General features: G+C 44.4%; 1 protein-coding gene across 14 annotated transcripts in view; it reads right to left on the bottom strand.

The window, feature by feature from the left end:
* The window catches only part of REEP1 (receptor accessory protein 1), a 70,518-nt gene that overhangs the window by 35,578 nt on the left and 19,873 nt on the right, over positions 1-15,067 (bottom strand). For 10 of the 14 annotated variants that reach the window (XM_055796006.1, XM_055795995.1, XM_055795999.1 and 7 more), the window contains 4 exons: positions 7,263-7,335; positions 4,116-4,192; positions 2,128-2,248; positions 388-501 (listed from right to left, as the gene is read on the bottom strand). In XM_055796006.1, the coding sequence (XP_055651981.1) occupies positions 388-501; positions 2,128-2,248; positions 4,116-4,183 (303 nt within the window). In that variant the 5' untranslated portion in view covers positions 4,184-4,192; positions 7,263-7,335. The other 4 variants (XM_055796007.1, XM_055795996.1, XM_055795998.1 and 1 more) reach the window with 4 other exon arrangements.

The raw sequence follows: 15,067 nt of genomic DNA, 5'->3' as shown, positions 1-15,067 counted from the left end.
AAAAATTTCCCTGCTAGGGTGTTAACTTGTTCACCTAACATCAGCATCTTTCATGGAAGTATGCTCCTATTTTGACAGTGAAAATGAGGAGCACAGGCTGTGATGAACAGAATTGCTAATGCTACTGATGGAAAACACAAAATTCAATAGAGACCTGAAGCAGATCCCAGCCTTAACCCTGTATTTCCAACCTCCTATAGGTTCACTAGGCACCACACTTCCTATCTTCATCCCAAGAGGCACCTGTGTGGCTGGTGAATGGGAAATTGGGAGGCGTGATCAAAATCACCGTGAGAATCCCTACCCTCACCATCTCTCCCCCTCCTCACTGTAGCTGCTGTTGGCAATGGATGAAGATAAGATGCTAATCCTGACCCGCACCTTTACCTTTGAAGCTGCCATGACGGCTGCCGTGGCTGCGACGTTCAGCCCCCGCTTCCCAAAGTGCACAAGGGCATCATAGCTCCGGTCTTTTGCCTGGACGAGGCAGTCATCGATCTCCTGTCACAGCAGACAACAAAACAAACACACACAAACAAAAAACACAACACAAGAAGTTCAGAGTGTTCCTAGCCTCAGATTCTCGGTAGGGCCAGGTCACCTTTCATGGAGGTAGATAGATATCCTCCATTTGCTCCACCTCAGCTGGAGAGAAGTTCACAGCCAATGTTTGCAAAGAGGAAAGGTTTGCAGGGGAACAGTAATTCCCGTTGCAGGCTTTGGGAACCCTTTATACTGTGAATGGAAGATTGGGACCCGAAGTTCAGATACACTTGCATAGTGCAACCACCACCAATAGGTCCTGGAAGCAAGACAGATAGATCCACCTGGGCAGAATGGACCAGGAGCCATTTGCAATGTGCGGAGTCTAAAGACAAATAGATTGCCCCATTGTTAAAAAGAATCATATTACGACACCAGGCAGCTGGAGCTGTACTGCCCTGCATCCAGGACTGCTGGTCTCGGAAGTATCTGAGATCTCTCTTGCACATCACTGCAGGGGCCACCTTCAACATGCCTATGGAACTGGTAGGTCCAGAGCTTCTGGACTTTGATGCCGCTCAATATACAGTGAAATAGTTATGAAAGTACCTGCCCTCACCCTGCCCTCCCTCAAGACACATGGGTCTGGATGATAATGGATGACAATGACTTCTAGTACTCAGCTACTGGATGTTCTGGGTTAGTAGGGACTGGAGGCTGTTCAGCGATTCCCTTCTTATTCCAAGCAGGTAAGAGGTGGCAACCCAAAATGCATGAGTACTACTTGTGAGAAGCATAAGCAGAAGTTCCCAGGAAACAGAGAGACAGGGGATTGATCCCTACAGTCCTTCTTGGACAGGACTGAGATACAACTGTTCATGCACTGCCTGTGGCCAAACAGAGATCTTACATTTCCATAGTTGCCAATGTAGGAAACAATTATTCGTTTCTTAGTAGTCTGCATGTTGATATATGACCAATAGCTATTCTTGGCCCATGTATTCACATGAACCAAATGGATCTGCCTAACAATGTCTCATTCACAGCCACAGGAATCTTCTAGGCAGGCAAATGATCCAAGCTGTAATGAACCCCGCCCCAAAATTAGCATTAATTTCAGCAAAACATTTCTTAACCCAGGACCTAACATGCTACATGCCTTACTTAGCATGCTATACATCTCCCAGGCAGGCAAGTGCTTGCTAAGCCCATTTTATAGACTGGCTGGACTGTTTCTGTCTCATTGCTGTACAGTGTTTTAGGCAGAGCTGGGAACAAAGTTAAGGAGCCCTGGCTGCCAGCGCCTGTTTCTCTATTTGTTATATCCAGTCACAACATCGCACTCCAGGTATATTCAGCCAGTACATGCAAAGCAGCTTAGGAGGTATTTTTATCCCACTCCCTCCCAACTTCCCAAGTGCACAAAGATGAGTTAATATGTGTGAGTGTGCTGAACAGATGGCCAGTATTTAAAAACACAACAACTACAAAGAACGAAAACACCAGCCAAAAGGAGATGATAAAATGACAGAGGACAAGAATCGGCAGCTCCCAGTCCTTCAATGAAAATGAGTGATACAAAGACTGGAATAAACACACTCTAGATCTGCTCCACCCAGAGAGGACCTGGGCACCTGTGATTACCTTTTCTTTTGAAGACAGTGTTGGATGAACAAATTTCCTGTACAGGAGGCTGGAGCCTTTTGTGTATGGAGACAGCAGCCAAGCTACAAAAGCTATTTTGAGTTCATAGTAGAATGGAAACCTAGAAGAAAAAAAGCTGTTAATGTCTGCCCCCAATTTAACCACTGCCCTTAATTAGAGATGCTCAGCATGGGAAGGAACTGGCTGGTCTAGCTTAGGGTAGCTTTTGCTTACTAAAGAATCCCAAGACCAAAACACATCCACTCACCTTTGCATACATCTCAACTAGGCATGCAGGTAAATCTTTACTTGGGTATCAGGGCCATTATTTAATGGTCTGGAAGAGACTGCTGTGTGATAAAAGGAGCTTTCTATATGCAAATAGCACAGGTGCTGTATTCATAGCGTCCTCAGTCACTATGAGGGAGCAAAGAGCAAACCAGCAAACCAATATGTCATTGATATATTTATGCACTTTTCATCTCTCTGCCTTTCTGCTTTTAAGATAACACTTACCTGACTGAAACTGAAATTTAAGAAGCTTTTGTCCAAGCAACATGTATCATAAAGGTGCAGAGTCATACTGGGGCTTTCAGGTAGCACTGCAAAATATGCAGTGGACTTAACTAAGAACAGGACATGCTTTAGCTGTAACAAGCCAGGGACTTCTTGAGATTAGATTATCCTGACTCTTTTCTGGAGGACAAAGCCTAGAGCTCAAGGCTGGCCAGCCAGCAGCATCCTCATATGGTCAGACATGTTGCTGCCAGCAGTGTGACAAACCAGTACCTTTTATAGGCAGGGGCAAGCAAGAGCAGTGCAGAGACCCTGTGATAGCTGTGCACCAGCCCAGCTGGACTCAGACAGACTCCTGCTGTACTAGCACAGAACTGTCACCAAGCCAACTGGGCCATACAGTGTCCAGGTCTGACCTAATGGGCCTCTGCAATGCTCGACTCTGAGATGGATTTTCCAGGTTGGTCTTCCACCTCACTGAGGATCTCTAGAACATATTTGATTTCATAGGCTGGACACCGAGAGGCCCACATAATACATTCTCCAAAAAAAACCCAAAGCTCCAGATGAACACAGTGGAGACAGATCCGCATCCAAATTAGATAGAGAGACAGTAACATCTTTTATCTCCTTTCCAACAGATCTGACATGTTGCCAAGTACTCCCAAATCCTCTTTGTTTGGAGGACTCACTAGAGGAATGCAGTGCTATGCAGGAACAGGCTTTAGGTGAGGGCCATGCACTACAGTTAGATTTTCATTGTGAAGTCTACTGATCTCACTGGTTTCCCCTAGAAAGGCCTTACTAAAAAGGGCAACCAAGCAACAAACATTTCCAAACTTGAGCATCCGTATTTAAGGAACTGAATCTGATAACCGGGCATTTATGTGTTGTCGACCTGATAGACATCACCAGGAATCCTTCCACTGACATCAGAAAGCCCACATCAGTATGGACTATCACTGTCCTCCATCATACTGTAAACCCAACCTAACCAGGAACAGACCTGGCAAAACATCCCAGGAACAACCACACACACAGCAACTTACAAAGTCCTGTGCTGCAGGGCTGCTGCTGCCTGATCCCTAGTCTGTGTATTTACTGTAGGACACAGCTAGCAAATCTAGAACTATGCCTGTAGTTAAAGCTGCTGTTGTCTATGTGATGATCTCTGCAAGCATCCAACTTGGCAATCAGCTGTGCTTCTCTCTGACAGGCAGGGGACTGAGACTCCTGTAATGATTTCTTCACTAATGAGATACCACTGAGCAGTTCCATCTTCTTTCTTGCTTTTCCTATGACAGCACTGAGAAAGGAAGCATGGCTCCTCCAGACAAAACACCTCTATGTACCTGAAGCTGCTAACCCCATGTTTAGGTGGCAGTGCAACTTTGTGTCCCTTTTTTCCCCTTGTAAACATTTCTATTTTCTTTCCATCTCATGCCGAAGATCCTCTCCCATCTGGTGCTCACCAGCAAAGAAAGATATCCGTGAAAGTCTCTGCTGTCGTGAAGAGCGCAAATATGATCCAGTACATCATCCATTTGACCTGGTAATCAAAAACAGTAGCTGGTTCATTTGTCCACAAGAGCCTCAAACTATCTCTTAGAGGCACAAATGCACAGAATAATTTTCACAGAAAAAAAGGTTCTTCCCCTCCCCTCTGTGTATTTAACAATTACTGTGGATTTGAAGATGCCAGAGCTCCTCCCACCTCAGCACGTAACACATCAGATTTCCACAGACACCCTTGGGAAGGAAGATTGTGGCCTTTAGGACTGGTCTCATGAAAAGAGAAGCAGCCTGACTCTGTCCTTACAGAGGAAGCTCCACCAGCCAGCGGAGGACCACAGCCCTATCACAGGGCATTAAAAATATCACTTGGCTCATCTTAATAGCAAAGGTTAATACTAGGGTGTTGGCAAAACTTCAGTTAAGGCAAAATGTAATTACATAATATTTACAGGCAGGGGAAACTAGCCAGGAAGAGATAAAGAGGTAACTGCCCATCCCATGACTCAGGGCTCAGGAGCACAATCAACTCAGCACAAATTATTGAATTAGTGTGCATCACTTGAGTGGTGGTGCCTCCTCACATCCACACCCTGAACATATTGCAGTGACAAGGGCAAGTGCATTAGCTTAAATCCCTTACCTGGGCCTTAGGTGAGAGTATTTTACTTCACATTGGTAGTGAAAGCACGTGCTGTGCTGTCACTGTGTTCAGATATAGTGGGTGGACTGTTTGGTCGGTGATTTATGGACCATCTCCTTTGCGGTCAGAAAAGTCTTTGGGCCCTGTGACTTGGTCAGGGAAACTATAGTATCTTGAGTATTTCAGGAATCTGGGGATTTTTGTCACTGAGCACTAAATGGCATTAAAAAGCACAGATAAACTGTTCTGATGTATGCAGTATCAGTTCTTCTTGGGCTGCAAAGGAACAGTGTATTTGTTATATGCCATCAGCACTTCCAGTGATTTTTATCAAGTGATGTGGTGCGCCTCTTCTGCAGCACTGTCACCGCAGAGATGATGTGAGGAATAATATCCAAACACTGGAGATGAGAGAGAAACCTTTTATTCCCCCTCAATATTTTTTTTCCCCATTGCAAAATTGTAAAACTTAAAGAACAAACAGCTTTAAGAATCTGTCTTTCCAAAGGAAAGGAGATGGTAAGACAAAAGTTGTTAATTTAACTGAAAATTGTTGTCTGATCAGCTATATTTAAAAATGGAGATCCCTTAGCAACTTTGCTGGAATGTTAGAAAGCTTAAGGAAGTAAAATACATGAAAATCCATGAATTAAGAGAATTGGACTGTGTTACCTAAGGTTAGGATAATTGCAACAGAGTGAAGGAAGGCTGGAAAGAAGGCAGTACTAGAGGGATACCTACACCAGGTACTGCTCTGGGGAAGGGAGGATGGAGGTGGCAATAAATGTGGATCTCACCAGCTCTGAAACGGCCCCAACACAGTGGGGACAGTACCTGTAGTTTCCCTCCATCTCCCTGCAGGTACTGAAATTATTCCCTGAGCACCTGTCACTCAGCTATATAACTGCTCTCCTGGGATTTACATGTATATTCATATTTAGTGTTATAGCAGTAGAATGGCACTGCCAAATGCCTGAGAGCAGTATCTTCCCAGGGCAGCTTCTGCCAGACTTTTTACATAACTGCAACTCCCTCAAAGCCTCACTGCCAGCACAGTTCTCAGACATTACTGCCAGCAAAACTTTAAAACACACACCAAGATCTGCTGTGGGTGGGCTTGGATCAGCTTAAAACACCATTTATCCAAATTACTATTACCAAGCGGAATAAAAGTAAACTACAGTGATAAAAGTTTTGACTAATAAATGAAAGTTTGTATTGTGTCAGGGTAAATTACTACTATTTTTTTTTTCAATCAGACCTTAATGGACGCACTGCCACAACTGGTGTGTTAAACTGAAAAACAATTCTAAGCTCAAACCAGGTCTTAGATCAGCTGTTCTCACATTTGGGTCATGACTCCACATGTCTGATACAAGTTCCTCTTTTGCAATTGAATTTCCAACAGGAACTGGACCCTTCAACAAAATACTTTCCAAAAACAGACTATGGAAACGTTAAGTATCAGTGGCAGACACTGATTGGGGATGCTAGCATATGTCTTCAGCATTTCCAAGCAAAGGGTGTACAAACTTTGAGAAGCACAGCTGTGCAAGGGCTGCAAGGACATTTTGCCTTAAGTATCTGATGTGTTCTGTAATGCTTAAGATTCTCAGCATATCCAAAACCATTATCTGAAGGAGGGGACTGAGAGAAAGAAAAAAAATCTCAGCAGCCACAGTGGGTCCCAGTTTGAGCTTGCACTAAGGACTTAATGGGATAGCCATCTATGCTGTTACCCAGAGGAGAAAATGGACTTGTTATCCCTGGGATCTTGAGAGGATTGAAAGGTCAAAATCTGGAGGCTGAGCCAGGTTCAGTGAAGTTAACAGAGCTCAGGTTGTGAAAGGCACTACAAATCCTACAAGACACCAATAGCATCCAAGAGGTTTTGATTCTCACACATTTCACTTTCCCTGATGGTCCCATATGCATTTAGAAACTGCAGCCCAGGGAAGATTTTTCAGCAAAAGGACAAGACAGAAAACCCAGTTGCCAGAACTGTCTGTAAACAGGTTGCTCCACAAGGAAGGATGTTTCTGTCTGAAGATTCAGTCATCTGTGCTTCAAGTTGCCTCCTCTGATCCTTGTTTTGAATGAGCAGCTACAGCTTCAAGGCTTTTTGGAAAGGCTTTGATTTATGCTGCTCTTCAGAAACAAAGGAAAACACACAAAGCTCTAGATGCCAAACACCTTTTAAGTTGGCTGTATATAGTTCGTACCACCAGAGAAAAAGCATACATTTGTCAAAGAGCACATCAACTCACCAGAGGAGCCAGAAGCACACACCCAAGCCTCCTTATTTAAGACTTGTGCCTAGCAATCAGCCAGTCCACCTTCAGGCTGGTCTTCCCCTTGTACTGGTTTACAAGCTTTCCCAGAACACAGGCAACACCTTACAATGTGGTGAGCAGCAATCTTAGAAAACAAACCCTGCAGCACAGCCACAAACCTCGTTACTCACATATTCTTTGATGTCCTTTGATTTCACGGCTTTGTAAGAATAATATGCGGGGTAAAGAGTGCCAAATATAAGCCTGGAAAAAAACAAACAACGAATGGATTAAATTGATTTCCTGTCACAGAGAAAGATTTCTGGTGGGTTTTTTTTCCTGTCTGTTAAATCTGTTTCTTGCACTAGTAAAAAGTGTTAGGATTTGATTTAAGCTTGAGTGCACTAAGTACAGGAGTGATTTTGCATCACTGAATTCAGAGATACTATTGCCAGTGACATGAATGAAGACCAGGGGTTCAGGCTGAATTTCCTTTTGCAATGGTTTCCATAGCCGTACCTTAGGAGTTACATGCAAAACCAAACCAAAACAAAAAAGGCCACCACACTTTTAAAAGGAAATTAAAAATCTGATTTCAAAACAATCTACTGTGACACCAGGGATATAGGAGTATTGCTTTCAGAGGCAGCATAAAATGAGAAGCATTTAGCTAAACCCCCTTCCACATCTATTGAATATTCTGAAACGCTAGCAGGTGGTAAAGCAGGACCCAAGTTCTACTGGTACAAGAGTTTGAATGCTGGGGCCTTATCCTACATTAAATCTGCCAAAGGGAAGAGCCCTGCACTGTTTAGTAAAGTCATTTCAGCTCATCAAAGGAGGAGGAATTTGCCCACCAAGATATGCCAAGAGGATCAGGCCTAAAAATCCCAGCTCTACTGTTCTTTCATACAGTTTCCCCTGGAAGAGGATGCTGTCAGCTTCAACATTTCATGCAAGAAATAAATAAAGATCCATAAGTTAAAAATAGCACTACTGAGAAAAAAAGTTGAGCATTTTTATACTAACTCCTCTCTGCCTCACTGCCTAACTGCTTATTCATTTCAATTATTCTGGACATAAGCATAGGCTTGTCAAAACCACTTTACCCTACCCAGGTTTCAGTCAATTTTATTCAATGCGGTAGGATGATGCTGCAAAGTCTAAATTTAATAGATTGCAGGGAAACGTTTAATGGCTTGCAACTACTTGTCTTTCCATTGAAGCTTTTGCTTTAAATTCATACAGCTGTTTCTGCTGCTCTTGGGAATGGAAACGATCAATGTTTCAGTCCCTAACTGTAGAGCAATATGGACTGGCAGTCATCTTTTCCATCCTGCCAGTAGCAATTGTGTGCCATGGGACTCATAATTACAGTTGAGTCCATTACATGCATAAGACATTAAAAATTAACACCCTGGGATATGGTGTACCATCATACTTCCCGTAGCATAAGAAGGTATTTGCGAAAGAATGGGGTGAGCCAGCACACATCTTGATTTCCAAAGCAGTGACCAAAGACAATTTGCCTGCTATTCATCATGCTTACTGTAGCATGGCTTAGCAAAACCTGAAGCACAATGCAGACTTCAGAAAAGCAGCTACTGACTGAGGAGATTCAGTATTTTACAGAGGCTTCACACTGCCTTCAAAAAGCTTTGATGGAAACAGTCAGCTCCGAATTTATTTCACCCACAGGGGCTGTGCTATATGCAAGGATCAGACAAATGCTCAGAAAGATTCTGGGAAACCAAATGCATTTTCGTCCCTTGCAGTGTCTTAACAAACAGCAGCACCAGTTAAGGCAAGGAAGAACACACAGACAATAGCTTGATCTTATTCTCACTGAAGCTAATAGCAAATATCCCCTCTGCATTCAATAGCAGCAGGACCTAATCCAAGGAAAGTAAAGCTCACAAAAGCAAGAAAGCTCCACAATATTCAGAAACTAACATCTGAGCACATGAACAGCATTTTTGGTTCTGCTTATAAAAAATACCGCATTTTTGTCCTTCCTTCTTGTCCCAGGCCAGCTGCTATCTCACGCTTTTATTTCCTGCAAATAATCGCTGAATGATTGATATTCATTTCCTCAGTTTGTGCTGGTAACAGAAAGTAACTGGATCCTGAAGAAGCAAAGCGTTTACAGGATCACTAGAAAAGAATTAGTTGCAGACAATAAACATTTGAAAAAAACTTCTGTGAGGGAAGGAAACTGTACAATAATTTTGCATATCCAGAGCCATGGACAGTTAATAAGGTGATATGCTCTCCCTAAATTGGAGACTGAGAGTTTCACTGATTTGTCTTGTATGCATATATGGACATTTATTACTGCTATGGTTTACCAGACTGAAAACTATTTTAAGGAATGTTGGATCCCAGCCTTGCCACTTCTGTGGCTTACTATGTGGCTTGGAGTCATTTAACCTCTGGGTACACCCTACAAATGGAAGACAAAAGATGTTCAGGCATTTCTGTAAAGCATCTTAAGAGTTTTCAAGACAAATACCTGCACATAGGCATGTTCCAACAAGTCTCTTGAAGTTACTGTCTTCAATGAGCTTTGGATCAGGCTTGAGTACAATTGATTTAATTAAAACATACATGTCAATCCCCTCTCTCTTCCCTCAGTTCCTCTCCCTCACTGAAGACAATACTTCTCTCTTCCCCCTCATCCAAGCTTCCTTCAATATATAAATTATCGATTCCTGCCTTCCTTTATGCCCATGCTCAGACTACTGCCAAATCACTCCTTCTACACAATATACCCAAAACCAAGGCTGACTGATTGTCCCTCTGCTCAAGCCACTAAGTCATTCCTTGTCTAAGTCTCCTTACCAGCCTCCTTTGCATGGTCTCTACCCCACCTAGACACAACACTGTTTAAACCTCTCTTCCCTGCCTCTGCCCCATCATCCCTCACCTCCCTTCCCTACCAAGCTGAAGTAACTTACTGCTTTCCATGTCTGAGCAATGTTGCTCCTAACTACTGTTGGTTTGGTCTTTTACCACATCCCACCTCAGTCCCTTCTCTACTTTAACAACTGTAGTGCCACCAGCTTCTGACTCTGCCATTCCTTGTATGTCTTCTCCCACACCCTGGAGCTCCTGTGCTTCTTGCTCACTCACTGTGTATCAGCCCATCGCCTGTAAAACAAGCTGTGCCCTGACAGTTATCCTGACAGCTGACAGTCTGAGAGGTAGCAGCCCAAGCCACACAAATTCCAGTCATGTCATTCCCCAGTTCCTCTTCATCTCTCTAATCTTCTTCTGCAACACTCCAGTTCTACCTGATGTTCTGTGAACCACACCACAGAACCTTCAGCTTTCCTCACACATGCCCAGAATCGCAGCACAGACCCTCAGGCTCCCTCGCACAACGGCCAGCTGACCTGGGAACCACATGCGCTATGACTGCTGTGGTACGCACATTGACTGCCTAGCTGGTGCCTGCCAGCTGGCAAACCAAAGTAGTGACCTTCCTATAGAGTTAACACTGCAGCTTTTACCTCCTGGCAGACACTGCTATGATACAATCTCCTATCCAGCAGCTAATTCTTATGAATACTGTAGAAAATTAATATTTGAGACTTCTCTGACCCATTTGTTTTGGCCACAATCACTTTGCGGATCCAAAAGTTGGCTGCAGTGGAAAAACAGACTGCTTAAGCCTTATTTCCTTTATGAAACTAGGCTACAGAGTCAACCCACTCTCCCCACCCATTTCCATCTTTCAAAGCTCCTCTGAATGAGCTATGTACCCTGGAAAGCCTTGGCTCTCTCACCCTCTGTGCAAAAGCAGAAGCAGACATCCTGATCAGCAAACCTCCCAGAGCTTCATGTAGTAGTTGCTATGTTTAAAAGCGACAGAGATGTGTTCCTACAGTCTGGGCTAAAACAAACACATACCCCCAGGGTACAGGGAAGGGCAAGGAAGTAGTGAGATTCATCAGTGAGTTTGGAAAAGCTCACTTGCAGCACTAAACAAATAGCCACAACAGTCTAACAATCCTTACATTGCTCCATGCTGGAGGTCTACATCAATTACAACCACCTTGAAAAAAGGACACAACAGCAGCTGTAAAGAAATCATTGAGAAGTCAACTAATTGTGCAACAGAAGCCAAAAATCTAAGTAAAAGGTTAGTCTGCCTAAAGAATAGGATAAGGATTAATGCTGAAAATCTTATAATCCTATTAGGCATAGCAGCAGCAGCAATCCCCAATCTGGACCTCTACATGCGCTTCCGGTCATCCTTTGTCAAAGGGACACGGTGGAGGCAGAGGAGGAAAGGAGAAGGGCAAAGAAAGCATGTGGAAACACACCGGGGAAGATCCTTAAGAGCGATTGTAAATGCTGCAATTGTTTCTTTTGCAGCAAAGGCAAATGACCGAAGGTATTTGCTCCTACTCCTGATATAGTGTAAGGGGATATTCAACTGATTCAAGAGGACAAAGTCAAAAAGGAGGGCAGAAACCCTCTTTATCACCAAGAATTAATCTGTGGAATTAACTGTATTTATTTATATAAATGATATAGGATTTTGGGTTTGGTTTTCATTATTCTAGTTTACCACTAAATGAGACAGGAAAGGATGAAACTTCCCATGTTGTGGGGTTTCCCGATTATCAGGGGAATAGTAATGCAACTGAACTGTTGGCTCCTCTTTAGCAATCTCTGTCATACTCGAGGGGAGCAGCCGCATTGTCACCAAACCTCCTTCTGTCTCCACTTACCAGTACAACCACAGCCACCCCTGGCTATTTTATCCTCTATTTCTTCTCCAGATCTGCTGGCACAGTGATCTAACCATCAGAGAGCACAGGCTAACCCAGATGTGACAATACTCTTAATAGTATCTAAGTTATAGCCTGGGGATCAGCATCAGAGCTGCCACCAGGACCTGGGAGGGCCCAAATGACATCTTGAGTTCTGATGATTTGGTAATGTGTTTTCCTTGTGAGGCGCCTGGTCCTAAAGCCATTTACCTGCTAAATTAACTCTCACATTCTGTACAGCAGCCATTGAAATAAATTGACAGATTCTCAGTGATTCTCAGGATTACTGGCCAGGACTCAGGTTACCTCCAGAAATGCCTGCAGATCCATGTTCTTGAGTATTTTTAACCACACAGGTATTTTCTGTAACCTACTGTTATGAATACACCATCACAGTGCTGTTCACAATCCAAGACATCCAAGTTTTGCTCATCTAGTTACCATGCCATCAGCGCTGTTTGGGCTGCCCAAACATTTAGAACACTGCACTACCGCAACACAAATAGAACAGCCCTTATTTTGCCCATAAATAACTAATGTTTCCATATCATCGACGCACAGCAGCCAAGATAGCAAACTTCTGCTCAAACACAGGAGTGGACACATTTAGGAATCACTGAAATATTTCCTCTGTCCTCAACGTGTTCACTGGCTAGTGTGTGCTTCTTATGCATGGAGCAGCAGCTGAGCTGTTACCACACCAGCATTCCTTGCTGAAACCACCAAGGGTGCCAATAGGTTTGCATTCCTTATCATCAGTCCTAATCAATGTTTTCACAGTGCCACAGATTAAAAATAAACGGCACTGTCTTTGTACCAAAGGTTCTCAGTTTAAATGCAACAGCTGGGGATGTGAAAATAAGCAGCGACCCTTTCTCTGACATTGTGCAATGTCAGCCCCTTGACAGGCCAAATGCCTGATATCCAAGAAGAGACTGGAGTGGAGGAAGCACCACAGCTGCAGAGGAGGCTCCAGGCTGATATTCCCTGGGAGATGGCTCCTGCAGATTCTTTGTGGTCATTTTGCAGCAGAATAGGTCCTGCGCAGTGGCTCCAGGTCAGTCAGGAACTTCCCTGTTCACCTTCAGGGTGGTGATAGCTGTCACCATGCCCACCCTGGGCCCCAGGAGACACTGATACATGGCCATGCCAGCCTGACACTCCAATACACCTGGAGAATACCAAAGGCGCAAGGTGCCTCAGTGACAAAGACATCCACCCAAAGAAAGCACCGGGCCCTGACACCCCTGAGACAGATCAGGCTCATTTCAAACTCCATTTGCAACTCAAATCAAACATCCTCATGGGGACGGTTCAATGCTGCTGAGGACAACTGCACAGCTGCACCCCTGTCACTTGGCCAGTCATGCACCACCTCCACAGGTATTAACAAGGTGTAAAGCTCCACTTGAACAGTCACCCAGCACATGCTTCTGCTTTAGGAAACATTCCTCCCCACCTCCTCGGTGGGTGATCTGCTTAGCTCTTCTCAGCTGCTGAGAAGTTGCCCTCATGAGCACTTCTGAAGCACCCTGCACACCCACAGTGCCAAGGAAGAGAAGGCAGGCCCAGAAGAACTCAGTGTCTAACACAAAGACATTTTGCCTTCCATCCAGATCCACCTCTAATTTCTCAGCCAGGCTACTACAGAAGCAAACTGCAAACTTCGTCTTGGTTAATGTAGCGTAACAGCTGATGAAACCTAATAATTGCTCCTCTTGGTGTAACTGCAGGGTAGACACCCAACTGTCCTTCCAGCAGAAATAGCGAGAGCTAGGGCTGTCCTTGATGCTTCTAATTTAAGCAGTCTTGATCTTCCCAAAGCAGCACATACTCCTGTACAGTTGACACCACCTTTTATTTTCTCCTCCTCAGCCAGGGCATTCCTCACATGGGAGCTGGAAGATGGCCAGGCACAAACAGGTGAAGAGACATAGCAAGGGGCATGGGTGGGGGAAGAGGCCTTGGCCAGCCTGGAGCTATCACACAACTATTACATTTACTCACGTTGAGATCCTACATCCAGACTTATCTAAAGAAAGTAAATACGATTTCATTTTCCCTGCTTCTTGTTACAGGCAGAAGACAAAAGCACTAAAGTAACAATACTACTGATGGAGACACCCTGTAAAATACTGGGATTGTTAAGATAATGGACATGATGACTACTAAAACCTGATATTCCTACTAATACTACCAGCGGTCAAGGGTCTCGCAGGGCTGATATTTACACTGACACCCTTTAGTATCATATTTAAAGCCCAACCAAGATTAAGCAGTACTTCACCCTTCCCAGGGCTATTGTTCCAGGATGTCTTCAAACTCAGGTGGAGTTGCACCAGTTTACAGACAAGCTAATGCCTCAGTTTTCTTTACAGTCCTTCAGAACAGAAAAGGCCTGTGTAGCTGCTATAAAAATACCCCACGGCTTTCCAGCTATTTTAGGAAGCAAATTTACTGCAGGTAGATGGCTTACTAAGCTGGTGCGTTCTACTTGCAGTGCCTTCAGTGGAGCTGCCTGGCCCAGTGTTGGTGGGCTGCTGATGAGCAGGGAAGGGGAAATTGTCTGCCCCTGAAGCAATGTTCTAAAGGAATAGTCTGCATGGAGAGTGCGTAGGGCTGGTGTGGGGCCCCGAGCCATGGGTGAAAAGCTGCGGGTTGATAGGAACGCTGCGCCTGGCACATGCACAAGGCTCCAAGCAGCTGCCTGCAAGAGATAGTGTTTCGTGGGCCTCATTGGAGGCAATTTCCCTGTCGCTGCTCCTCCCCGCTCCCTGCTTCGGCTCGGCAGGATCGCAGGAGAAAGCAGTCCGCGGCACTGAGCTTTCTCCCAGTACTGGCACAGCCCACCACTTCATTCAGACCCTTTCGGGGGAAAAGAGATAATTCATCAAAGCGTGATACTGAGGCAAATAAAACCTATGCCTTTTAGAAAAGAAAACATTCTGTGCTATGTGACCGGGTCAGATCTTCACCCAACTTTACCGCTCCAAAAACGCAGGGCTTAGCATCTGTGTGCCCCTGATGTTTTCCCTTATCCAGCACTGACCGTATAGTTCCTGCTTTGAGAGCCCTGTCTTTTTCCAAGCCAAATAAATGGCAATTTGAAAAGTAAATGGTATGTTTTAGATAGGAAGGGCTGCTTTTCCTGACTCTGGAGAGGGGATGTTTATGTGGAAAAAGGCTTTTTTAGAAGCACTGACATTATAATCCAG

The sequence above is a fragment of the Falco peregrinus genome, chromosome 2 (assembly GCF_023634155.1).
Source record: "Falco peregrinus isolate bFalPer1 chromosome 2, bFalPer1.pri, whole genome shotgun sequence".
Lineage (NCBI taxonomy): Eukaryota > Metazoa > Chordata > Aves > Falconiformes > Falconidae > Falco > Falco peregrinus.
This window is presented reverse-complemented; position numbering and strand designations above follow the sequence as displayed.